The 24,002-nt window shown below is 38.3% G+C and overlaps 2 protein-coding genes, 2 non-coding genes and 1 pseudogene across 5 annotated transcripts; all 5 read left to right on the top strand.

Annotated features, from left to right (window-relative positions):
* Window positions 1–4,384: 4,384 nt before the first annotated feature.
* Window positions 4,385–4,491, top strand: LOC130460176 (small nucleolar RNA R71). Its single transcript, XR_008920120.1, has one exon. It is a non-coding gene; the product is annotated as a small nucleolar RNA R71 (small nucleolar RNA).
* A 4,091-nt stretch (window positions 4,492–8,582) lies between these two features.
* On the top strand, window positions 8,583–10,298 carry LOC130472182 (uncharacterized; annotated as a pseudogene).
* A 373-nt stretch (window positions 10,299–10,671) lies between these two features.
* Window positions 10,672–10,743, top strand: TRNAK-UUU (transfer RNA lysine (anticodon UUU)). The gene has a single exon. It is a non-coding gene; the product is annotated as a tRNA-Lys (tRNA).
* Window positions 10,744–12,220: 1,477 nt separating this feature from the next.
* LOC110786514 (transcription factor bHLH121) lies at window positions 12,221–16,278 on the top strand. Of its 2 annotated transcripts, none has more exons than XM_021991065.2 (5): window positions 12,221–12,475; window positions 13,499–13,631; window positions 14,982–15,109; window positions 15,204–15,683; window positions 15,818–16,278. In XM_021991065.2, exons 2-5 carry the CDS (start codon window positions 13,523–13,525, stop codon window positions 15,956–15,958), a joined length of 858 nt encoding a protein of 285 aa, XP_021846757.1. In that variant the 5' UTR covers window positions 12,221–12,475; window positions 13,499–13,522; the 3' UTR covers window positions 15,959–16,278. The 2 variants fall into 2 exon arrangements, with proteins under 2 accessions (XP_021846757.1, XP_021846758.1); XM_021991066.2 differs by having other exon boundaries at window positions 12,267–12,475; window positions 13,463–13,631.
* Window positions 16,279–16,843: 565 nt separating this feature from the next.
* On the top strand, window positions 16,844–23,740 carry LOC110786512 (triosephosphate isomerase, chloroplastic-like). The gene is made up of 9 exons (NM_001426368.1): window positions 16,844–17,120; window positions 17,844–17,870; window positions 18,460–18,529; window positions 18,874–18,997; window positions 20,419–20,503; window positions 20,613–20,745; window positions 20,863–21,036; window positions 21,749–21,831; window positions 23,426–23,740. Exons 1-9 carry the CDS (start codon window positions 16,905–16,907, stop codon window positions 23,480–23,482), a joined length of 969 nt encoding a protein of 322 aa, NP_001413297.1. The 5' UTR covers window positions 16,844–16,904; the 3' UTR covers window positions 23,483–23,740.
* The last annotated feature ends 262 nt before the right edge of the window (window positions 23,741–24,002 follow it).

Here is a 24,002-nt window from a genome sequence, read left to right as displayed (position 1 = left end):
CACCAACCGATACGGGGAGGTACCAATAGGTGTCTTAAAGGCGGTTCTGTATGCCCATAGAGTATCATCTAGCTTATCGCTCCAATCCTTCCTAGACTTTGCCACCACTTTCTCAAGGATAGATTTGATCTCTCGGTTGGAGACCTCAACTTGACCACTCGTCTGAGGGTGGTAGGCTAGCCCAGTGCGGTGATAAACCCCATACTTGCGCAGGAGCGCATCCAGATGCCTCTCATGGAAGTGTGACCCTCCATCACTGATCAAAGCGCGCGGAACCCCAAATCTAGGAAAAATGATCTTCTTGAACAGGGAGATGACTGTCTTAGCATCGTTAGTAGGTGAGGCAACGGCTTCCACCCACTTTGACACATAATCTACAGCAACAAGGATATACAAGTTACCCTTGGACGATGGGAATGGTCCCATGTAATCAATTCCCCACACATCAAAAATCTCAACCTCAAGGATCCCGTTCTGTGGCATCTCATACCTCCTCGAAATAGTGCCGGCCCTCTGGCACGCATCACAAGCCATAATAAAAGCCTGTGCATCCTTGAACATAGTAGGCCAGTAAAAACCACATTGTGACAACTTAGCGTTTGTTTTAGACGGTCCATGGTGACCACCATAAGGTGAAGAATGACACCTACTGATAACACCTTGAACTTCCCATTCTGGAATACAACGCTTGTACAACCCTTCAGCAGTCTCACGAAACAAATAAGGGTCGTCCCAAAAGTAAAACCGAACATCATGTAGGAATTTCTTCTTCTGTTGATATGAAAGATCGGCCAGAAGAATTCTCCCTACAATGTAGTTAGCAAAATCTGCGAACCATGGTGACTGACTGGCAAGTGCAAGTAAATGATCATCCGGAAATGAATCATCAATCGGTGTAGATCCCTTACCATCGTCATACCTCAATCTAGACAAGTGATCTGCAACCACATTCTCAGCCCCTTTCTTGTCGCAGATCTCTAGATCGAACTCTTGTAGCAGTAGTATCCATCGAATAAGCCTATGCTTGGCTTCCTTCTTAGAGAGAAGATACTTAAGAGCCGCATGGTCATTATAGACTATCACCTTGGATCCAATCAGATAGGTGCGGAATTTATCCAAGGCATAGATTATAGCTAGACGCTCCTTCTCAATAGTAGCATAATTAACTTGAGCTTCATCTAAGGTCTTACTTGCATAATAGATGGCATGTAAAACCTTCTCCTTTCTCTGACCCAGAACTGCCCCAACTGCATAATCACTTGCATCACACATTATCTCAAACGGAAGATCCCATTCGGGAGAACGAATGATGGGGGCCGAAATCAGTGCCTGTTTAATCCTGTCAAAGGCTTCAAGACAAGCATCAGTAAACATAAACGGGGCATCATTGAGGAGGAGCTGGGTAAGTGGTTTAACAATTTTAGAAAAATCCTTGATAAAGCGGCGATAAAACCCCGCATGACCAAGAAAACTTCTAACACCCTTCACATTAACTGGAGGGGGTAATTGTTCAATCACTTGGACCTTAGCTCGATCCACCTGAATGCCCTTATCAGATATCAAATGTCCCAAAACCACCCCTTCAGTAACCATGAAATGACACTTTTCCCAGTTCAAGACTAAATTACATTCTTCACATCTTTTCAAGACTTTAGTCAGATTTAGCAAGCAAGAATCAAAAGAAGTACCATAGACGCTAAAATCATCCATAAACACTTCCATGATAGACTCAATAAAATCAGAAAAGATACTCATCATGCAACGTTGGAAAGTAGCAGGTGCATTACACAGACCAAAAGGCATCCTACGATATGCAAAGGTACCATAGGGACAGGTGAAGGTGGTCTTTTCCTGGTCGTCTGGATGTATGGGGATTTGAAAGAAACCAGAATAACCATCCAGATAACAGAAAAACTTGTGACAAGCTAGCCTTTCTAACATTTGATCAATGAAGGGAAGGGGAAAATGGTCCTTTTTAGTAGCAACATTAAGACGCCTATAATCAATGCACATGCGCCAACCTGTGACTACCCTAGTTGGTATCAACTCATTTTTTTCATTTCTCACCACAGTTGTCCCCCCTTTCTTAGGCATTACCTGAACAGGACTCACCCACTTAGAATCAGACATAGCATACACAATACCCGCATCAAGCAATTTCATAACTTCAGCTTTTACAACATCTTGCATGACAGGGTTCAAACGACGCTGGGGTTGGATGCATGGTTTATGATTTTCATCTAGATGTATCCTATGCATACAAAAGTCAGGGCTAATACCCTTTAAATCATCAATACTGTACCCAATGGCCTTTTTGTGCCTTTTCAACACAATAAGAAGTTGGGATAACTGGTCTGGTTCAAGTGCAGTACTGACGATCACAGGGCAAAGTTGTTCATTATCTAAAAATGCATATTTAAGGTTGGCAGGATGAGGCTTAAGTTCGGGTTTCTTTACCTCTTTAACAGAACAAACCGGCCGAACTAACCTCTTCAATTTGGTGCTCTCCGGCTCAGATTCTCCACCATTAAGAGCCAACTCCAGAGCATCCACTTCAGTACTCCAAGAACCGCTATCACCTGCAGAAGACTCACAACAAAGCACTGCCTCCAAAGGGTCCCTTTCGAGAACTTGGGAGACGTTATCACGAGTAATGAAATCAACTACATCTATGCGATAGCATTGTTCTTCCTCTAGCATGGGACTTTTTAAGGCACTATTCAGATTAAAGGTCACCTTATCATCCCCAACAGACAATGTCAATTTCCCACTTTTAACGTCAATTACCGCCCCCGCCGTGTGAAGGAAGGGTCTACCTAAGATTATGGGAATTTGAGAATCCTCCTGCATGTCTAATACTACAAAGTCCACAGGTATATAGAATTTACCTACTCTAACAGGGACGTCCTCTAAAACACCTAAGGGGTATTTGACAGAACGGTCGGCCATTTGTAGAGTGATATTGGTAACCTTAAGCTCACCCATATTCAGTTTAGTACAAACAGACAAAGGCATGACAGACACACTAGCACCTAGATCACATAAAGCTTTATCAATAAATACGGTGCCAATGTTACATGGGATGGAAAAACTCCCGGGGTCTTTAAGTTTAGGTGGAGACTTGTTTTGCAAATAAGCACTACATTCCTCAGTGAAAGCTACAGTCTCTACCTCACAAAAAACACGTTTCCTGGTCAAAATATCTTTCATAAATTTAGCATAAGCAGGAACCTGTAAAATTAATTCAGTAAAAGGAACCGTTACCTGCAAATTTTTGACCACTTCCAAGAATCTGCCAAACTGCTTGTCTAGCTTATTCTTGAGTTGTCGGTTTGGGAAGGGGAGTGCAATAGGTGGTACTTGAATATCCGCCCCCTTCTTAACCGCAGTTGTAGCCTCATTCTCATTGACTACCTTTTCAGCTTCCTTTTCACCCATAACTATTTTCGGGATTTCCTCACTGACCAGATCACTAGCAGACACCCCGGAATCAACCTCAACCGGCATAGAAGGACCATCATAATCCCTACCACTCCTCAATGTAATTGCATTAGCAGTCTCCCTATTTTCGGGCTGTGAAGGAAGTTGGCCTGGTGGCCTCCCTGCAATAGTAGTAGCCATCTGTGCCAAATGTGTATCAATGATCTTGTTGTGAGCAGTAAGAGCATCGATTTTTGCATCCTTTTCACTTAGAGATTTTTGCATTTGTAGCATCATGTTTCTCATCTCTACTAGCATAGGGTCAGGCTGTGTGGTTTGAGGTGGTGGTGGTGGAGGTGATGTGTGTTTTCTAGGGAACCCAGGTGGTCCACTAGACTGTTGGTTGTAGTTCTTCCTTGGTTGGTAGGGTTGGTATGGTTGTTGTGGTGGATGTTGAACTTGGTGAGGGTTTTGGATGTTGTTGCTCCTGTAGGAAAGCAGAGGGTTATTTTTGTAGCCCTCATTGTAAGAGTTGGAGAATGGGTTGTTTTGTTTGTAGGATTGAAAAGCATTACATTGTTCAATAGAGCTTCTACATTCCTGTGCATAATGACCAGACATTCCACAACTTTCACAAACAGTAGTAGGTTGGGCACTCATAGCAGCTACACTAACAGGTTGGGCAGATTGAGCATTGGCCGCTTGCATATTATCAAACTTATAGTGTAAAGCAGTCAATTGGGTAGTTAATTGTTCAATAGAATTTAAATCATGCTTACCACCCCTGTTAGATAGACCTCTAGGATTTCCATACTGGGCATTGTGAATGGCTATCTCCTCAATCACCTCCATAGCTCTAGGCACCTCAAGTTGCATGAACCTCCCACTGGCAGCTGAATCCAACAAACATCTAGACTCATTGCCCAGACCATTATAAAACTGCTGAATCAAGAACCAATCTTCCAAACCATGGTGCGGGCATTCTCTTTGCAAATCCTTGAATCTCTCCCAGACCTCGAACAAACTCTCATCCGCCTGTTGTGAGATACCTAATATCTGACCCCTCAGACGAGCCGTTTTCTCAGGTGGAAAATATTTAACATAAAAAGCAAGAGCCAAGGATTCCCAATTATTGATTTTCAAAGCCGCCCGATTCAACCCATTAATCCACAGCTTAGCTTTCCCACTCAAAGAGAACGGGAAAAGTATCTCCATAGTCTGTTCCGGAGTCAATCCCTTTTGCTTGATGGTGGAGCAATATTGGATAAAGGACTGAATGTGAAGATTCGGATCTTCACCTGGTTCCCCACCGTACTGGCGTCTCTCGATCATGTTAATCAATGTAGGCTCAATCTTGAAGGTCTCAGCTGCAATAGAAGGCATGATCGCCTTTGGTAGCACGGACAGACTTGGCTTAGAATAGTCTGTAAGCCGTGGGATAGGTGGCGGTATCAGATTTTCGTCACCCATCTCTACCTTTGAAACTGAATCTGTATCTGAAGGAAAAAGATCGCCAATATTATGATCAGAATCAGAGTAATTCCCACACTGTGCAATGAAAGTTCTTCGTCGACGAAAGGTTCTTTAGGGCTCAGGATCGAATGGAGTAAGATTACTAGTACCTACGGTCCTGGGCATAGACAAAGACTAACAAAACAATGTGAGATCCAGTCTCAAGGAACGTGAGTTCCTTGAGTAGTAACAAACAATAATCTAGGATAAGCAATCAACAACAGAAAATAAAACCGTTTCCCCGGCAACGGCGCCAAAATTTTGACAGGCTAAAGTCGTATTACCTAATCAAAAATAACCTAAGGTCCACTAGCTAGGTAGCAAGGGAAGTCAGGATCGAATCCACAGGGAAACAGTGTTCTTTCTACTATTAATCAACTAAACTAGACTATTGGGAAACAAGAATTGGTCGGTTTGTATGCTAAGACTACGAACGATAATTAAACAATTAAGAATTCAGGAATTAAAGGATCTAGGGCATAGGTTCACCAACAAATAACAATCCAGGACGATAAACAATCACAATAATCAACAAAGCAATTAATTAGACTAGCATGCTCTCTCGAATCGATACTAATCATAGACTTAGAATTAACGGGCTCTCGCTACGTATTAATCCTAATTCCACCTATTGACACAAGCCTAAACATCAAATTGCATCTCTCGAATCTTAACTTGATATTGCCAAACTACCACAATTAAACCTGCGCAAATCTAATTGTATAGTAATAATAACCAATCAATAAGAATTAATTACAATGCCAACAATCACAATTATTCAATGTCCCTTCATATTATTCATGGATCCCCAAACCCTAGAAAATAGATTTACTCAAGCATATTAGCAATAACCAAAGAAATTAACATAATCGAAAGCATTATTAAGGCAACACAATGAATGAAATTAAGGAGCAATACCTAATTGAATGGCAAAGGAAATTGAAAGTTTGAATTTTTATTGAATTTGAAACTAAGTGTTTTGAACTAAATTTGAGAGAAAAACTAAGCTTAGGAAAATAATCTCAGTGCTTAATACTCGAAAATAAGATAATAAGGTCCCCCGCTAAATTAACTAAGGGCTATATTTATAGTTTAGCCCAAAAACATAAGAGAAAACCGGAATAAAACTAAAATAAACCGCGCGCTAAAGGCTCCAGGGTTGTCGTCGCCCGGTCGGGCGGCCAACCACCCGACGGGCGACCAGCTCGAAATCCGCCCGACGGGCGCAAGGATGCCCGGCGGGCGAAGAGAGAAACTTCTGAAAACATCTGCAAGCGCCCGGTTGGGCGCCACTCGCTCGTCGGGCGGTGGGAGAACTTGCTGCTGCTGCCTTTGATGGGCGCCCGATGGGCACCGGGCGAAGATCCGCCCGTCGGGTGCCTGCTCCTGCTCCTTTATGCTTGCTCGCCCGATGGGCGAGGGGCAATCCACCGGGCGGAGGGCTAAATGATCCGCCCTTCGTCCGCAACACCGAGTCTAACTTCCGGGGCTCGATCATGAACATCTAGGGCTCCCGTAAGTCGACAAAAGTCGTCCCGAACTCCCTCGGGATCGTGTGGTGGCCTAAATCATCAAGAAATGGGCCTAAAAAGACCAATTTCTCACTAAGTATTCCTGAAACTCAAGGCACACTAAAATACACAGATTAGTACTAAAATGGCTCCTAGGAGCTCATTTGACGCATAAAAGTACTAAGGGACGGGGGTGAAAACAATATATAAAACGCACATATCAATTGTACTGACAAACGAAGAAAATATGTTTATGTGTCTCCACCTCATGTTCGCATATCAAACACTTGTCGGAATCACACACCGCAATCTTCTTAAGCCTTTGCTTTCTTTGCAACCTTTCATGCATGGCTAACCATACAATGAACCTGCGTTTAAGGACCACTGAAATGTTCCCAGACCATGTTACACCAGTGAAGATTTTGACCAGGCTTTACCAATTTTTGGTATACCTTAGCAATGTAGATTCTAGTTTGGCTTAACCAAACATCCCCCACACCACTCCTTAATTCCTCCTTTGCTTTGCATATATGTTTCCATGCCCAACTAGAAAACGAAGGAGCATTGTAGTCCTTCCAGTTCTTATCTTTAATGTACACCGTATGCACCCACCTAATCCACAAGTTATCGGCTTTGACTGCAATATTCCAGGCTTGCTTTGCAACAACCACTTTATTCCATGCCAGCACCTTCCTTACCCCAATTAATGTAGCCTGGTTTATTACTATTATGCATCCTGGTCCATAAGAAGGACCTACATATAGCATTCACCTTTTTTTCATTACAACCTTAGGCAAAAAGATCTTGTGCCCAATACACATTGATATCAAGGAGCACAGAATTTACCAACTGGAAATGACCCGCAAAAGGATAAGTTTTGAGAAGACCAAACTTCAATCCTATAAGTAATTTTTTCAATAAGGTTCTCACAATTAGCTACACTCGGTTTCTTGGCACAAATTGGAACCCCTAGGTACCTAAATGGCAAAGTACCAATCTTGAAATCAGAAATGTCAGCCACCAAATTCATATCCTGCTCACTCTTACATATCACAACCATACACTGCAGACTTCCCCTTATTTGCCTGTAACCCAGTAGTTATAGAAAACAACTCGAGACCTTGAAGCATCATATACACATATCTCAAATCTCCTCTGCAAAACATAACTAAATCATCTGAGAAACACAAATGATTCAGCTTTAAGGATCTGCATCTTGAGTGAAAATAAAAGGTTTCTTGGTCTCCTATGTATGTTATGATCCTGGTTAAATACACCATGTATAAGACAAAAATAAAGGGAGACACTTGGTCACCTTGTCTCAAACTCTCAACCCTCTTTTCGACTTAAAAAACCCAGAAGTAGTGCCATTTAGCATGAGAGTATAAGTGGGACTAGTAACACAAGTCATAATTAAGTTTGTGAAGGCCGTAGGGAATCATAAACCCAACATATCCTTAAGAAAGTCTCAACTTAGTAATCCTTCTGAATGTCAACCTTCATCATACAACATTTAGTATTTTGACTCTTCCTGTATAGCTTTATAAGATCCTGGCATATAAGCACATTATTTAAGATACTCCTATTTGTTACCTGCCACAAAAGCACCTTGCGTCTTCGAAATAATATCAGGCAGAACCAGCTTCAATTTCTCACACAACAACTTTGTTATGCACTTGTAGATTACCGAGCAACAAGGAATTGGTCTGAAATTGCCAACATTGCTAGGACATTTTACTTTAGGAATGAGAGCGATTGATGTAAGTCATGTGACATTTACCTCCTTCAACAATTTCCCAGACCTGAAGAATTCCAGGACAACTTCAGCGGCATCTGATCCAACAATCATGTGGGTCTTTTTGCTAGTTTTTAGAATTTTGTTTATGCAATCGGCTTTGAGGGAAATTTTGTAACCATCACCCATAATTTTAAGCTTGTGTTTTCAAGAAGATGAGATTAGATCATGGTTGCCCAGAATTTGGTTTTCTGACGAAGTGACGATGTTAACAACCTATTGCAATCAAGGTATTGGTGAACAACTAATATATGTTCATCCTCCAATTCCCCTCAATTTGACAAAGATTTAGTTAGGATCTTGAAATTTTGACTTTCTAAGTAAAATAAAACTTCAATTTATGCATGAAAGACAACTTGTGTGATGAATTGATGATGAAAAAGTTCATTATATTTGTTTCTTGTCAACAATGTGGCCGAATAAGGAAGTTACTGTTGGATCTTGAACAATTATGCAGTGTCTTTACCATTTTCATCCTTGTAATTGTGTGTGTATGTGTGTGTGTGGTGGGAAGTAAGACTTGTGGAGAGGAGGGAGGGTTGAATTGTTTGATTTTTGCAGCTTCTATTCATGGTGTTACATCAGTTTCTTGCCTATTTAGGTAACTCCGAAGTTACCTGGGGCTGTAAATTGGGGAACATCAATTGTCATGGGAATATTCGTTGGCATGTTATATAGAGGAAGTAAGGAAGCATCTACTTTTGATGTAAGTTCTTCAATCACAATATGATGACAATTTTCAGCTTCTTTTTTAACTGCTTCTAATTTAGGTCTTATTGGCGTTTTTCCAGAGCAAGGATGCTGAAGTGATACTGAAGCTTGGGAGTACCCCTGACAAGCATGAACAGTGTCGATTGATGAGAGATGAAATGGAGAAGAGGTTTTATAGAGTTACTCGTGGATCCCTTGTTGGGGAAGTGCGCCTCGGGATGTTCACTGCTGCATTTTTCGATCTACATGATATGCTTGCTGAGAAATGAGGAGTCCACGATGTGTATAACATTGTTGCGGCGGGTTCAGCCACTGCTGCAACATTTGGTGTGATATGTAAGATCTGAAATTCTTTTATCTTGTTGAAGTATATTGCATAAGTAAACTTGTTTTTATTTTTTGATGAACTTGAGTTTAAATCATTGTTGACGAACTTAAGCATATTGCAGTAAATCATTATTGAAGTACATAGAACTTAACCGTTTTCACCCTCATGTTATAATTTCTTGGATATAGTTTTACCCGCGTGTTTTTTTAGTTTCAAACATGTGCCATTGTCCCCTTTCTCTGCTGTCAGTGTTGCCATGGGGTTTGTGTTTATGATGAACTTATAATTGTTTTACTAATGTGATTGGTCTAGCTATTAGTCATGGCTACCTTTACTTTGTCTTGTATTTGTCAATTAACATTTTCGGGGAAAAAAAACATCAGTGTCAGGATCTCTTCTTTGGCGATCCAGGAATGTCATGATGGGTTCAGTTCTACGGGGCAGTCTTTTGTTTTCCTCTTGGTAAATCTACCCTCTATTATATTCATATCAATGGTGTCCATCACCTGAAGTACATCTCAGATATTGTGTTGTATAGTGACTGATGAACAAACTTTGACATAGGTTGGGCCCATATGAAGCTGGTGGAAAAGGCAAATGAAGGGAGGGTCACCGCTCATCCTCAACTAAATGAGAAGGGAGAAGTTAAGAGTGGTGTTGAAGTTGCCATTGAAAGATACGAAGGGAGTAAGAAGAAGTAGATCTACATTTTTAGAACGTGGCTATCATCTCAGCTCATAAATATGCAAAACGAGAAAGTTTTTTAATGTCATCTCAGGGAACAAAGGAGATATACAAACCCAAGTGGGATTATACAGATTTTGGTGTATTTGTGAATTCTTGCAATTTTTACTAGCTAGTATGACCCTCCACAACCAAAGATGCGAAAGTATTGTATTTTTCTCCATAGTCTGATATGTAGGATTGACTTTTCATTTTCATTGTAATTGGCTGAGGGGAATAGGAAACATATACTTGGTAATTAATTGGCTAAGGGTTGATTTTTGTTGGCAGGGGATTTTGTCTGGGAGAACGAAGGTTGGATCACTTTAGGATGTAAACTTGTGCTATTAGAATTGATTCCCCTATGTTTATAACGTATAACTTGTACCGAGGAACGACCTAATAAGAAAGTTGTTGTTTCCATTACAGCTTAATGATATGTTGTCTATCTTTATACTGAGTTATCTGCTGCCTTGTTCACTTGCATCAGAAATTAATTAAGAGAATGGATATGTTGATTGTAATGACCAATGACATGCTTCAATTCCCAAGCTCCTTTATTGCGGTTCCTTGCATTATACAAATATTGATTATCATCCTCAATTTGTAAAAATCTTGTAAAATCTTGTAATTTTTTTTAAACAAATAAAAAAGAATGATATTATTATTTAGCCTTCTTAGCTCAGTGGTAGAGCGCGTGGCTTTTAACCACGTGGTCGTGGGTTCGATCCCCACAGACGGTGTTTTTTTCATTTTTTTTTACATCTGTGCCAACACATGGGGCATACTCACCTGTTAGAGGTATCAGCCCAAAAAATATAAGAAGAGAAAACTGAGTTAAAAAATAGTCCAGCAAGAAAAAACAAAAAAGCCCAAACTTAACTTATAGAAAAAGTAGTGTTTTGCTTTTCCCTAAACCCAACTTCCAATTCCCACTCTATCGTGAATCCGTGACCCACTTCACCATTTTCTTTTTAAAACTTTTTTTTATAGTTATTTTAGGTTTGAAAAATTGAAAATTAGTTTACTTTTTCAGTTTGTGCTATTTTTCCAAACATTTCTCCATTGTTCAATCTCCGTCGACCATCAGATAATCTTTAGTGCTTTATACATCTTCCGATTCTTTTTAGTTACAACACTTTGTTTTTCATGCTTGTCAATACATATCTTGAACAATTAATATAGTTAATTACCTATAAGTAAAATTATAAAAAAATAATATTCTCAAAATGTACATTAAGACGAATCTAACAACATCCCACATGAATATGTGAAAAATATTGTGTTAAACTCACAATGTTCTCTTTTCTCATTAATCTCAATCATGTATTTATAATACAAAGAGTTCCCTAAACCTACTCCACCTCACGTTAAGAAACATAACATATAACAAACTCTAACTCTAGAATAAAAAAGTATGATATAATTATAACTCAAACACTAATTCTATCTCAACACCCCCTTAAGATGGAGCATGAAGATTTCGAATGCCCATCTTGCCAAGAAAATACTCAAACTGTATATTTCCCAAAGCCTTGGTGAATATATCTGCTAATTCTATCTTAACATTATGTTTCTCCTAAAGTATAAACCATCAAAATAAACAAAGTAGATTATGTGAATATAGCAAAAAACCAAAGTGTTGCAACTATTTTGAATCGGAGGAAATACATAATTATTTCCGATTGGAAAAAATTGATGTTACTATTTTATGAATTCATTTGTAATTATATATTAGAAATTTAGTTTGTATTGAGATATAGTAATAGTACAAAGTTTATATTTGATGATTTAAAATTGTTGAAAGAGCGACTAACATTACATAGTACTATAGCCTATAGGTGTATTAATTTAAGAAGAGATTTTGACACTTACTCCGCATTATTTATAGGGCTTATGTTTCTTGTTTTAGCTAGTTTTGTTTTTGTTTTTGTTTTGTTATGATAATACTCTAGTGTATACTTTTAGTTATGTTGCATGTTCAGTTGCCATTAGACCTCGAAAGAGAATCTTTCAAGATGACTATGACCGGACTCAAAACTAATTTACGTGATTTGTTACTCCCTTAAATAGTTAAATTGACACATGATAAAAAACAACTCAATTATCAACTCTATTCGTGATTTATTTTACTTTTCTATTGACTTTTATACCTCAGCTGATAAATATCGATAGTAAAATAAAACGGATCAAACAACTTGATTGCCACCCCTCTATCCGTAACAAGAAATTTTGTAGTTTTGTTTTGACTTTTGTGCCCTCATCTGGAAAGCACCGGTAGCAAATTGAGGAGGAGCAAAAGGCAAAGGAAAGAGTAATGTCGGGGGTTACGGGCGGCTGATGGGCATTTCTGGATATCCAAGTCCTATCTGCCGAATCCCCAGAATATATTGACAGACAGAGCATTTGATTAAACTATGAATGATATTCTCCTACACGCCATTCACCTACCGCTTCCTTGCTACTCATCTTCAGGTCAAATTTCTGCACTTTCCCTTTTTTCTTTTTCTTTTTCACAAAAAAATGGAACTTTTTCCTTTTTCCAGTGCGATTGTTCTTGAGATTGTTAGATTTATTTTGAATTAAGCAATGTGAAATTGGGTAGAACTCCAATATTTGATAGCTTGAACTGCAATTTGTAAAGAATCAAAGATGGGATTGCTGTGTTTGATAAAAAAAATTCGAATTTTTCTTGGTAGTAGCAATTCTGTCAAATTTCTTGCTATTTGTAGCTGAAAGGGCATTTGATACGATTGAATTTGTTGAGGTTGAAATTGGTATTATGGGTTTTGATTATAAGGAAGAGAATTAAAATCTATCAAGCTGATGATTCCTTCTGCCATTAAAATTTAGGAGTGGGAATATAAAAATTGTAATTTTCTAATTTTCTAGGGATCGTCCTTACTGATTTGTAGTATTTCTAATTGCACTATCACTACTTAGTTTGTTAAAGATCAAATAGGCTATGTTACTTGGACTCGTGAGACACGAGTATGGGTATGTGTCCAAGTGCCTAACTCGGCTAATTTACAAGGGGAGGGAATCATGTTTTTGGTCCATATTAAAGGGTCAAGGTCTGTCCCCTATCGGAGTGTAGGATCTGGCATGGGGGTATTTGAGGTGAGGTGAGATGAAGAATCCGGCTGGATAGTCTAGATAGTAAGCAAATCATATGGGAATGAACTCATGAAGTGTATTTATTTATTGGCCTACCAACTATGAACCCCATATTGCTTTGAAGTTAAGTGGGAAGGTTATGATTTAGATTTAAGTTTCATGTAATCATGTGGCATATTGTTTTAGAATGCAGATTCGAGTAAATTGAAGCATGTCCCTTGTTTTTTTGGGGCCATTGCATACTTGTCTTTCAGACCATGACAAGTTCTTGTGTTATTTAGAATCTGTTATTCAACAGGATTTCACAATGTATAATGATAATAACACTTGTAACCTGTGTTGCAGGTCTAATATGCTGCTTTTGTGTCCTGTTAAATGCAGAGTTTTAGTTAGCCAAACTGTAAAATGGACTATGAGGATCCCACTGCAGTTAGAAAACTTCAGAAGGCTGGTCGTGAAAAACAACGAAGGTGTCGGTTGAATGAGCAGTTCATTGAATTGGGAAACACACTTGGTAATTCTATACACTCCTTATTCCAGTTCGCTTTTCTTCCTGTAAAACTTGTGAAAAGTTCATGATACTCATTACTATCTATTGTAAAGAAAGTATTTCAAAACTAGTCCGTATTCGAAAATAAGTGCTGCTAGCTTAACTACAGCGCATTTAAAAAAAATTAAATTCTACTTTTAAGAGAATAAAAACCCATTATGTGTTCATGATTCTTACTAAGGGATGAATCATGAAAACAATAAGAGCTACCCAAGTTCAAATTAATTAGATAAGTTCCGGTAAGTCAAATTCAGATGAAGAGAACAACCACTACTCAGTTTTCTTCACTTATTATATGGGGTAAGAGCAGTTGGTGGCATAGTGAAGCTAGGTTCATTAAATGTGTAACATATCGGCTGCATTACCAAAAAAAATTGTGTTTGTGAAAACAACTTATGATGTCTGAGAACACTGGAAAGACAGGAACAGGAAATGGGGCAGAACGTGAGAAAAGGAATCTGTTTATATGCCAGAGTAGCATGGTTTGGGTGGATGTTCTTGACGTGTTGATTGTTGAAGGTGGATAAGTAAATGATTGAGGTTGAAGCCTTTAGTATCTGAAGTGGAGACTTGAAGTGAAAAATGACTGATAGGTACGTCTAGAGCATTGTTACCTGATTCGCTAGTATGAAAGTGGGTACAGGTCCACAATTTGCTAGAATAGGCCAAAAACTACCATTTTCATGTTATAATTCGCCTTTTCAGTTGGTGGTTCGTTGGGGTGATTAGGGAATTAGGTAACACTGGTCTAGAGGCTAAGGCAAGCTGCAAGACTCAAGAGTCATCTGTATGGTTTAATATATCATATATGTCTAAACGACGAAATTAATGCAACATATTTCATTGATTAAACATTGTAAGGGCATATACATTGGTTGGCTCTTCAAAAGAGCTCTTGGAGGGCTCTCCACTCTCTCTCTCTACAAGAGACTCTCAAGAACTTATTCCTAAAAACACCCAACATTGGTTGGTTCCTCAAGTGAGCTATCCAATCTTTAATTTTACCATTTGATGGTCCACAATTAATTGTCTTTTTAACCAAAGTTACTATCCACTTTTCAACAAGACTCAACTCTTGGAGGTGTCTTGGGCAAGAGACACCTTGAAGTAGCTCTCCATGAAAAGCTACTCAAGAGCCCCTCAAGAACCCCTCAAGAGCCCCAATGTTGGCCAAGAGATAGTTCTTGTTGGGGTGCCACTCCAAGAGCCCCAATGTATGGTGTACAAATTGAATGTTCTAGTTCAAACTATAATTATAATATTTTTAGATTTGTTTCTGGTGAGTTTAACTGGTGGGTATGGGTATTAATGCAGATTCTGATAGGCCAAAGAATGACAAAGCAACCATATTAAGTGACACAGTTCAGTTACTCAAAGATTTGACAGCTGAAGTCGACAAACTTAAAGCCGAACATGCAGCCTTGAGCGATGAATCTCGTGAGGTGGTGTTTGTTTTTTTCTCTTACCTAATTAAAATTTAGTTATAACAAATAATCATTTACCATGAAAGAGTACTGACCTCGTGTTCTCCAACAGTTGACCCAAGAGAAGAACGATCTTAGGGAAGAGAAGACAGCATTAAAATCAGATATTGATAGACTTGGTGCACAATGTCAGCAGAGAGTTGGTCCTGCAGCTGCTTATCCATGGGTTGCTATGGATTCAGTTCTTCAACATCCACCTTCTTATCCATATCCTATGCCAATTCCTGGACCAATCCCAATGCATCATATGTCTATGCAGCCGTACCCATTCTTTGGCAGTCCAAACCCCGGAATGTATGCCAATCCATGCTCTACTTTTATTCCTTACATGGCCCCGAATCCTCCACCTGAACACCCATCAACCCAAGATGTTTCTCCTCCCTTGCAGCCAGGTAGTAGAACCCAAGTTTCAGCTAGACAAGGCATTGGAACTTCTTCGGATAAGCATGAGAGACAAGTTAACAGAAATGAAAACTCCTCTGATGTCCCAACAAACCTCGAGCTCAAAACTCCAGGATCGACTACTGACGAGGTCTCAACTGAACTGGCACTTTTACTTAGATCCCTCATTTTAGTTACTTCCTCCATGCTACAATAAGTTATAAGTATTTTGTTCAGACTAATTAAGGAAATTTCAGAGTCACTGATTTTTTATATGTTGTACAGAATACATCATCACGAGATAAGAGCCGTAAGAGAAGCATTGCAGCAGACGGGAGTTCTTTGAGTAGATGTTCGTCTCATAGTGTACAGGATAGCTCATCAAGTAGCATAGTCGGCGGTGGTGGTGGTAAAGGTAATGACTGATGGCCACGAGTAATTTGACTGTTATAGGAATTCCACACCATTTTATTTGTAACTCGGATCTCAGTCTGCCTAACACTGTCATACTGGAGTATCAGCCCGCGCTATGATTATTTGATTTCTTAATTCACTTCCGGAGATGGATCATATCATTACAAACTACTGTTGTAGCAACCTAGTATTCACTACACACTTTGGTCTGTGACTTCAATTTATAGTTCTGGAGTTTGTACATGTTGCAGCTCAGTTCAGCAGCTGTTCAAATGTTCTGTACAATATGTGCTGGTTATACAAAGGCGGTCGCCAATTTAAATTTCCTGAAAGCTTTGCTGATTTTTCTATCATTTTATCATTTGCATTTAAAATTTTATTTTTGCTACTATGATTTGAACTTGAATGACTCGACAGGAAAGTTCGAATGGATTCCCTATTAACACAACTTTAATCTGACCCTCGACATATTGTACATGAAATAAACCCGAACTTGATCCGATCAATACATTGGGTCATCCGACTCTTGTTTTTGGACCATATCTAGTCTAGAACTAGAAAAAGATAAATTTTGTCTTGAAAATGCTACGTGTCAAGCAGATAAAAAAAGGAACCTAAATCATCATGCTGAACAACTGAAAACCTAAGCAAAATCCTTCTCTTTTTCAGTAAGAACGACGACGTTTCTGACGACGACCACACCAACCGCAAGTCAGAGATAAGTTTTTGGTTCTGGGCAATATACCCACCCATCTCTTCATCAGCGCGTGGAAACTACTCTCCAATTACATACGCTTTCCAAAGCGCGTGAAACAAACTCGCGAGTTTTCTCTTTCCTTAAAAACCCCTAAATACTCCAACCACACTCGTTTGAGTAAGCGCACCAGCAGCAGAAAGGAAAGCAAAGTATTCACAGAATAAGAGTGAGGAGAGAGAAAAAGGGTGAAGAAGGTCGAAAATGGCGGTGGTATCGACATCTCTGGCGTCGCAAATTACTAACCCTAACTCGGCTGTGTCGACTCAGTTCTCTGGTCTCCGACGATCGTTCTTGAAGCTCGAAAATTCTGTTTCAACTCAGTCGTCGTTTTTCCAGAATGTGGATTCTCATTTGCGCCTTTCCTCCTCCTCTCGCCGTTGTCCGAGAGGTGTTGTTGCTATGGCTGGCTCTGGAAAGGTATTACTTTTTTTTATTTTTTTTTTAATTTTAATTTTCTCCTTTATAATGATTTGTTACTACGGAGTATTAGATTGGAGATATTGTTAATTTCATTGACATTTGAATCTGTTTCTCGTAAATTAGGGAAATGTTGAGTTAATTTACGTGTTGCATTGAAAAGGACGAGTGTGTTCTTAACGCCGGTTTTTTCGTGATTGGTGAGATTGTGAGAAAATGGAAATGTGGTAGAATTTGAATTTAGTTACATGAATATGCTAAATTTATTTCATTATTTGCTAATTGGTTTCAATTGGGCTAAATATTATCCTGGTATTATTGTTGGGAGAAAATGAAAATGATTTTGAATGAAAATGATTTTGAATGTGTCAGCAATTTGCTTAAATTTTACAAAGGATATTTCCTCCAATCCAAGTTATAAGTCCGAAAGGCAGAATATTTTTAATCTACGTTATAAGTTGTTCAATGCAAATTGGATGTCACGTAGAAATATTGGTAATAGCATTATTTGTGATTTCTAGTATCAATGCAAATGGAATCATTTTACAATACCAATCGAATTGGAATTACTTGTGTTGAATTCTTCATATATGAAATTGGGTAAGATGAGTGCCTAATCAATAATAAGCAGAATCTGTGATCCGCTAAATTTGTGTGTAATTGACCATTTATTTATTTATTGTTGAACTATGTCCTAATAATTTTATTCTGATTTATTTGCAGTTCTTCGTTGGTGGCAATTGGAAATGTGTAAGTACCATTGTCATTTTCTTTGTCTGAAATATAAGAACAATCCCCCATGGGTTTAGGTTTTGTCAATGATATCAGTTTTCAGTTTGTTAAGCATGATTTATCTATCTTGCCTTTCAACATAGAAGTATAGATTATGGAGTATTGTTTTTTGGTACCGAATGTTCGTCTATGATCCTCCCTTATCACAGTGCTTTCCTTTCGTTTTATGTGTGAGTTAGAAATTATCGCACAAATGATGGAACTTCTAATTTTAAAAGATATTACTACTCTTGCTTGCCTACTACTGTAGGCAGAGTGAAGAAACTATTTTTGTTAACATGGTTTTACTGTGCTAAACTCATTGGATCTATCCCCAGGATGTCCGACGTAGCTTATTTGAAACATAGTTTTCCTGTTTCATGACATTGTTGAGGTCACTGGCTCAAAAATTATTGTTTGTATTAGTGTTTTGCTGGTTTCAATTCTAAGTCTTGAATGGTTATACTTCCAAAATTCAGCCTCCCTCCCCCCTTCTCCTCTTACCATCTATTTATCTTGATCTTGGTTTGTAAACCTCTGAAATGCTCTTTGTTTCAATTTTCAATAGAACGGGACCAAGGAATCTATCACTAAGCTTGTCTCAGACTTGAACAGTGCAACATTGGAGGCTGATGTTGGTGAGATAATCTTATACTTCATCATTGTGCCGTTAAAATTGTAACTTTGTAGGGTACTTTTAGATTTGGCTTCGTTTGCTGATATACTGCATTTCTGTAGCTTTCTGCTATATCTGCTTGCATTTGGAATAATCTTTTTTTTTTTTTTTACTAACTGCAACTTGCTATAGCTGGCATCTGCCTATTTTCCTATCAACAGTTGCAGGCTTGTAGTTAGACTTTGATAATTTGAACAATAAGATTAGGGGGGTGGGGTTGAGGTGTATTCATAAGATTTGATATTTTGATGCATAAATCTACCTTCAAGAGGCATTCAAATAACACATAAGCTATAAATACTGCAGATGTTGTTGTGGCACCTCCGTTTGTTTACATTGATCAAGTAAAGAGTTCCCTTACCGGCCGAGTAGAAATATCAGCACAAAACTGTTGGATTGGGAAAGGTGGGGCTTTTACTGGAGAAATCAGGTGAACTATCATTCACTTCCTATTTTAGTCTAATCCTGTGCGTCCTGTGCATCCTTTTCTTACATTTCCCATTTATAGTTATTTCTGGTTTGTAGCTTCACTCACCTTATTACAATAGTTAAATGGATTTTTTGCATTGCATCCAAGCAAGTTCTGCTCGTAAATTGTTTCAGCAACCACGTGTACAACTGTCATCTATCAATGTGTGGCAGCTAATTTGCGCCTCTTGTTTTAAGTTTTTAACTAGTGGTTATCTTATCTAATTCAACTTTACTAAGTGGCTGATTGTTATATTATTGAATTCACGTTATCATGTGGTTACTCTATGAGCGGCTTAAACCTTCGTTTTTTTTACTTCTTTGGTTATCAAAAAAATATTACGGCTAGTGTTGATTGGTTGAGGCATGAGGTATGGGGGTAATTTTGTCACATTTTGATTTCCCCAAGGTCGAAACATCACTAGGGTTTTTACATCTGTCACGTCATTAATGTTGATTGGTCGTGTCTTTCGTTGTGATGTATATGTTAGCGAGGGTCTTAAATTATGGTACGCATGTTTTTGGTAATTTGCGATTGGCTAGGCATGCCAAATCCTGTCCTTTTTTTGGGTTCATGACAAGATTCTTTGCACATAATGACATCTCTCTCTCTCTCTCTCTGCATGCGCATGTGTCTGTGAATACCGTTATCATGAAAATTTCAATTTTCCCCAAGGCTAGGTAGGGGGATTCGATAATTCTTTTGAAGAGGCTCTTTTAGCCTACCTGGCTACCTCTGCTACAGCAATTGATGAAACCCTTAACTTTAGCCAACTACACAATAATTGGAAGTAGAGGGCGATTTGTGAGACATTTGATTGAGTCCATGTTTATTTCAAGTTGAAACTTTTCTCATTAAGGACTCCTCTCAGGAATACCCTTGTGAAAATGGCTATTTAAAGTGGCAATTTTGCTTCTTGATATTTAGTTTTTGGTCAAGCATTCCTAGTCACCGTTACATTGTAGCGAATCCAAATTTTATGCACATGAAAATGAAAGTATATTTGATTTGCAAGGTCATCCAACTACGGAAATCCAAATAAGTATTAGCTGTTATCGTGATTTCTATGCACAACCAGCAAAACTGTAAATCTGAGCTGATGACGGTAGTTATACAGAATGAAGTATGAAAAAAAAACCATCTAGATAAGTGTTGCCTATTTTTACAGGGGTATAAACTGCCATGATACTAATATACCATGCCTGTTTTCAATTTCTCGGAGAAGATCTGTCTCTGATTCATCTGTTTTAGTGACGCTGTGGACGGGGTTTCAGTTCTCCTTTTTTTAACATTATGCATCCTTAGTCTGATGTTGTTAAGGAGGATATTGTGTTACTCTCTTTTAGATACCTATTTCTCACCTAGAGATTTCTGTATCTCAGTGTTGAACAATTGAAGGATCTTGGCTGCCAGTGGGTTATTCTCGGGCATTCTGAGAGAAGACACGTTATTGGTGAACAAAATGAGGTAAAATTTTACTGGACATGCAAGAATGATATCAGAATATGGTTATAGACTTACAGTACTCTACAAAGGTCTACTTTTGTGCTCAATAGTAAAGATCAATTGCATTCAGTTTATAGGGAAAAAGGCTGCATATGCTCTGAACCAAGGTGTCGGAGTAATAGCATGTATTGGGGAGTTGTTAGAAGAAAGAGAAGCAGGAAAAACGTTTGATGTATGCTACCAGCAACTGAAGGCTTTTGCAGGCAAACTATCGTTCAGTTTTGCCCATTGTGTATCTATTAATTCATATATGTTTGAATTTTTATGTTTGGGAAGCATATTAAATTTTTCTGAATACATGGTTGTTTCGACATGTGCAGATGCCCTGCCTAGCTGGGATAATGTTGTTGTTGCTTATGAACCTGTATGGGCTATTGGTACTGGTAAGGTAGCTTCTCCAGACCAGGCTCAGGAAGTGCATGTTGCTGTTCGAGATTGGCTTAAAAAGAATGTCTCAGAGGAAGTTGCTTCTAAGACACGCATCATATATGGAGGTATTTAAAGTGCCACTTCTCTCCCCTCCTCTGAGTGTTATTGGCACCATATTTTAGGGCATATAAATAATCCATGTGTATCTTTTTCAAAAGGCCCCAGTCCTCTATATCTTATTGGTACCATAGTCATTTCTAACTTGAGTTTTGTCATAAAATTCATGTTCCAGCATTTGTTGACCCTCCTAGATAAAAATGTGGTTTTACATAGGGGATTCTCTATGATTTGTATTCAGTGTGTTGTAAGGTAATGTAAAACTAAAGTTTGATGATTATAAAACAATGCAAAGCATAAGATATTGGGGTGTGCTTGCTCTGTCTGAGTTTGAGCTTTAACTCAATTCAGACTATGCACTAGTGTTCCACTTTTATTATAATCATCCACTTTTTCAACTCTTCATTCTCAACTGATATGGACTCTCGTAGATTTCACGCTTTATCTCAACTCGTTTAAAATTCCCGAAAAGGTGCACTAGGTTTTTATTTTATTTTTAAAATTTAATTCTGTTATTTATAAAAAAAAGTTGGAACACATTGCTTTCACTGATTTTCCCACTGCCCTTAGTAGTAACCCGAGTCTTTGCAGAGAAAACAGTGATTAAGACAATAAGACCCAATGGCTTGAGGGCCCACTTTGTTGCATAAAACTATGTGCCGGAAGTTGATTGTTTGTGAAACATTGCTAGTTTGCTGACATCCGGTGATGTACTTGTAGGGTCTGTCAACGGAGGTAACTGTGCAGAGCTTGCAAAACAAGAAGATATAGACGGCTTTCTCGTGGGAGGGGCTTCTTTGAAGGTAACAGCATTGCTGTAATTCCTATCTTCCCCTCTCCCCTTGTATGATCCACCAATTCCCAAGAAGATATCATCGTTAGTTTTAAAGAAATCTAGCTGCTATCTGGTTGGATTAGCAAGTGGTGGAAGATAATTATACAAGATTAGATGTTTGTGATGATGATGCATATTATGCTGTAGTAGTTCTGTATTGTCTCGGGCCTTGGGTGTAAGGATGTGTACATATTGACCTCCACAAACCTCACCATACTGGTTGTTCCCAACCAGGTAGGCATAGCATGCTTCTACATACGGGTAATCGAATACTACCTCTGCCCAAATTCCTTTATTGGTTGTCCCAAATTAGCCTGTTTTACACAAATTCCTTTATTGGTTGTCCCAAATTAGCCTGTTTTTACTCTGCTCTATATAAAATCACCCTTTATTTCTAATTACATTTACTTTATTATTTCCTCCCTCTCCTCAATGAGAAATTACCACCTATCTCCAATCACATCTACTTTTGAAAACAACACTCAAAACATTAATTCACAGAGTCACTCTTCTAGGTGTGTAAACTAATTTGGTACCAAGGGAATAATACATCATCCTAAGAACGCAGTTCTATATTACTCCCTTTGTTCCTTGGTAATTGCAACAAGCTTTTTCAGCTATTTGACCATGGTTTTTTTTTACTCATATCATCATATGTACCCCTCCATTTTCTTTAATTGTTCTATTTCTTTTAGGCACAAGTTTTTAAGAGTGTACTTTAAGTGTCATACTTTACCAAAGAGCACATGTGACAAGATTGGGAGATAGTAATGGAGAGGAAGAGATGGTTATGAAATAAATTGAGGGTAGTTTTGAAGATAAATTTCCAAAATGTAATCTTTAAGGAAATACTACCTCCGTTTCAGAAAGTTCTTTACGCTTTGGAAAATGTGTCTAAACTTTGACCGTAAATTCCCACTTTTATATACAATCAAAATGTTACATGTAAGATCTTGTTAGATTGGTCTCGTTATTCATTTTCAGAATATCAACTTTTTATACTTTTTTCACATATAAAATTGGATATATTAGTAGTTTAATATTGCATTGGAGTCCGTGCAAATAGTAACTGTAAAGAACTTTATGAAACGGAGGTAGTAGAACAATAGCTTTCTCCATCGGATCCTTCTCAGTCTCTCTCTGTCTTTCGTTAATGATGAACAAGTTTCCATCTCTTTGCCGTGCCAAGTTATTTTTCATCTCTCTTGAGTCTGTTTATTCTGAGGCATCTGAGCCATGAAAAGGTGAGAATATATTTAAATGGAAGGTTTATTGAATTAGGAAAGTTTGGTACTTTGCTTCCCATGTGTGTTCTCTATGTTCGAACTTGATAAAAACAAAAAGTAGGTCGTTAGACTCGTCACTTCCATGTGTTGAGATGGATACATGAAGGAAGATTCTCCCTGATTTGAGATACATTTCTGCAATTGTTTTGAACTTTTGATGCATTTCCCCACCCCCACCCCCCTTGTCTAGATGATATTTTTATCCATTTTCAAGTTTACATGACATTTTCATTAAATTTGGATTGAAATTCTGATCTGCAAAATTTTAATGTGTAGGGTCCTGAGTTTGCCACCATCGTTAATTCTGTAACAGCAAAGAAAGTTGCTGCTTGAGCATTCTTGTGAATCTGGCTGGAAATGGCCCAATGACTATTAGAGAGTTTCTTGGTGAGTTGTTTTATAACGACAATGTATTCTACCGTTGACCTGTTTCGTTTATGTTGGAGGCTCTGCTTGGGAGTCTTCATACTTTTCCTTTGTTAAATTGGAGAATAATAATAAATAAATAATACAGTAATAGGAATTTTAGTAGGAATTTTTTGCTGAATTGGATGTAATATTTCCAGTGTATTTCTAAAAGAGAGCTTGTCATTGAAATGATATGAACGAATAAGGTATACATATTTCTGTTGTCACACTTGATTTAGACTCCAAAGAGAGGATTGCGATAGCTGTTTGCTCGAATCTGCTGAATTTCAAATGGTTTCTTTCATATAGTTGCATTTTGGGAGGGAGGATTAGAAAGACATCCATCCTCAGTTATTGAGAAAATTTATTGTCCATTACCGAAAAACAGAGGTAAACAAGAGTATCTCAGGATTACAATATTGTTCATCAATGGCAGCAAAGTGAA

The sequence above is a fragment of the Spinacia oleracea genome, chromosome 4 (genome assembly GCF_020520425.1).
Source record: "Spinacia oleracea cultivar Varoflay chromosome 4, BTI_SOV_V1, whole genome shotgun sequence".
NCBI lineage: Eukaryota > Viridiplantae > Streptophyta > Magnoliopsida > Caryophyllales > Amaranthaceae > Spinacia > Spinacia oleracea.
This window is presented reverse-complemented; position numbering and strand designations above follow the sequence as displayed.

Excerpts from the sequence above, each read along its gene's own strand:
- LOC110786514 (XM_021991065.2), top strand. The coding sequence starts at position 13,523 with ATGGACTATGAGGATCCCACTGCAGTTAGAAAACTTCAGAAGGCTGGT. Across the intron at positions 15,110-15,203 it reads TGAGCGATGAATCTCGTGAG|TTGACCCAAGAGAAGAACGA; the intron begins GTGGTGTTTGTT and ends GTTCTCCAACAG. Across the intron at positions 15,684-15,817 it reads CAGGATCGACTACTGACGAG|AATACATCATCACGAGATAA; the intron begins GTCTCAACTGAA and ends TATGTTGTACAG.
- LOC110786512 (NM_001426368.1), top strand. The coding sequence starts at position 16,905 with ATGGCGGTGGTATCGACATCTCTGGCGTCGCAAATTACTAACCCTAAC. Across the intron at positions 17,121-17,843 it reads CTATGGCTGGCTCTGGAAAG|TTCTTCGTTGGTGGCAATTG; the intron begins GTATTACTTTTT and ends ATTTATTTGCAG. Across the intron at positions 21,832-23,425 it reads TGGGAGGGGCTTCTTTGAAG|GGTCCTGAGTTTGCCACCAT; the intron begins GTAACAGCATTG and ends TTTAATGTGTAG.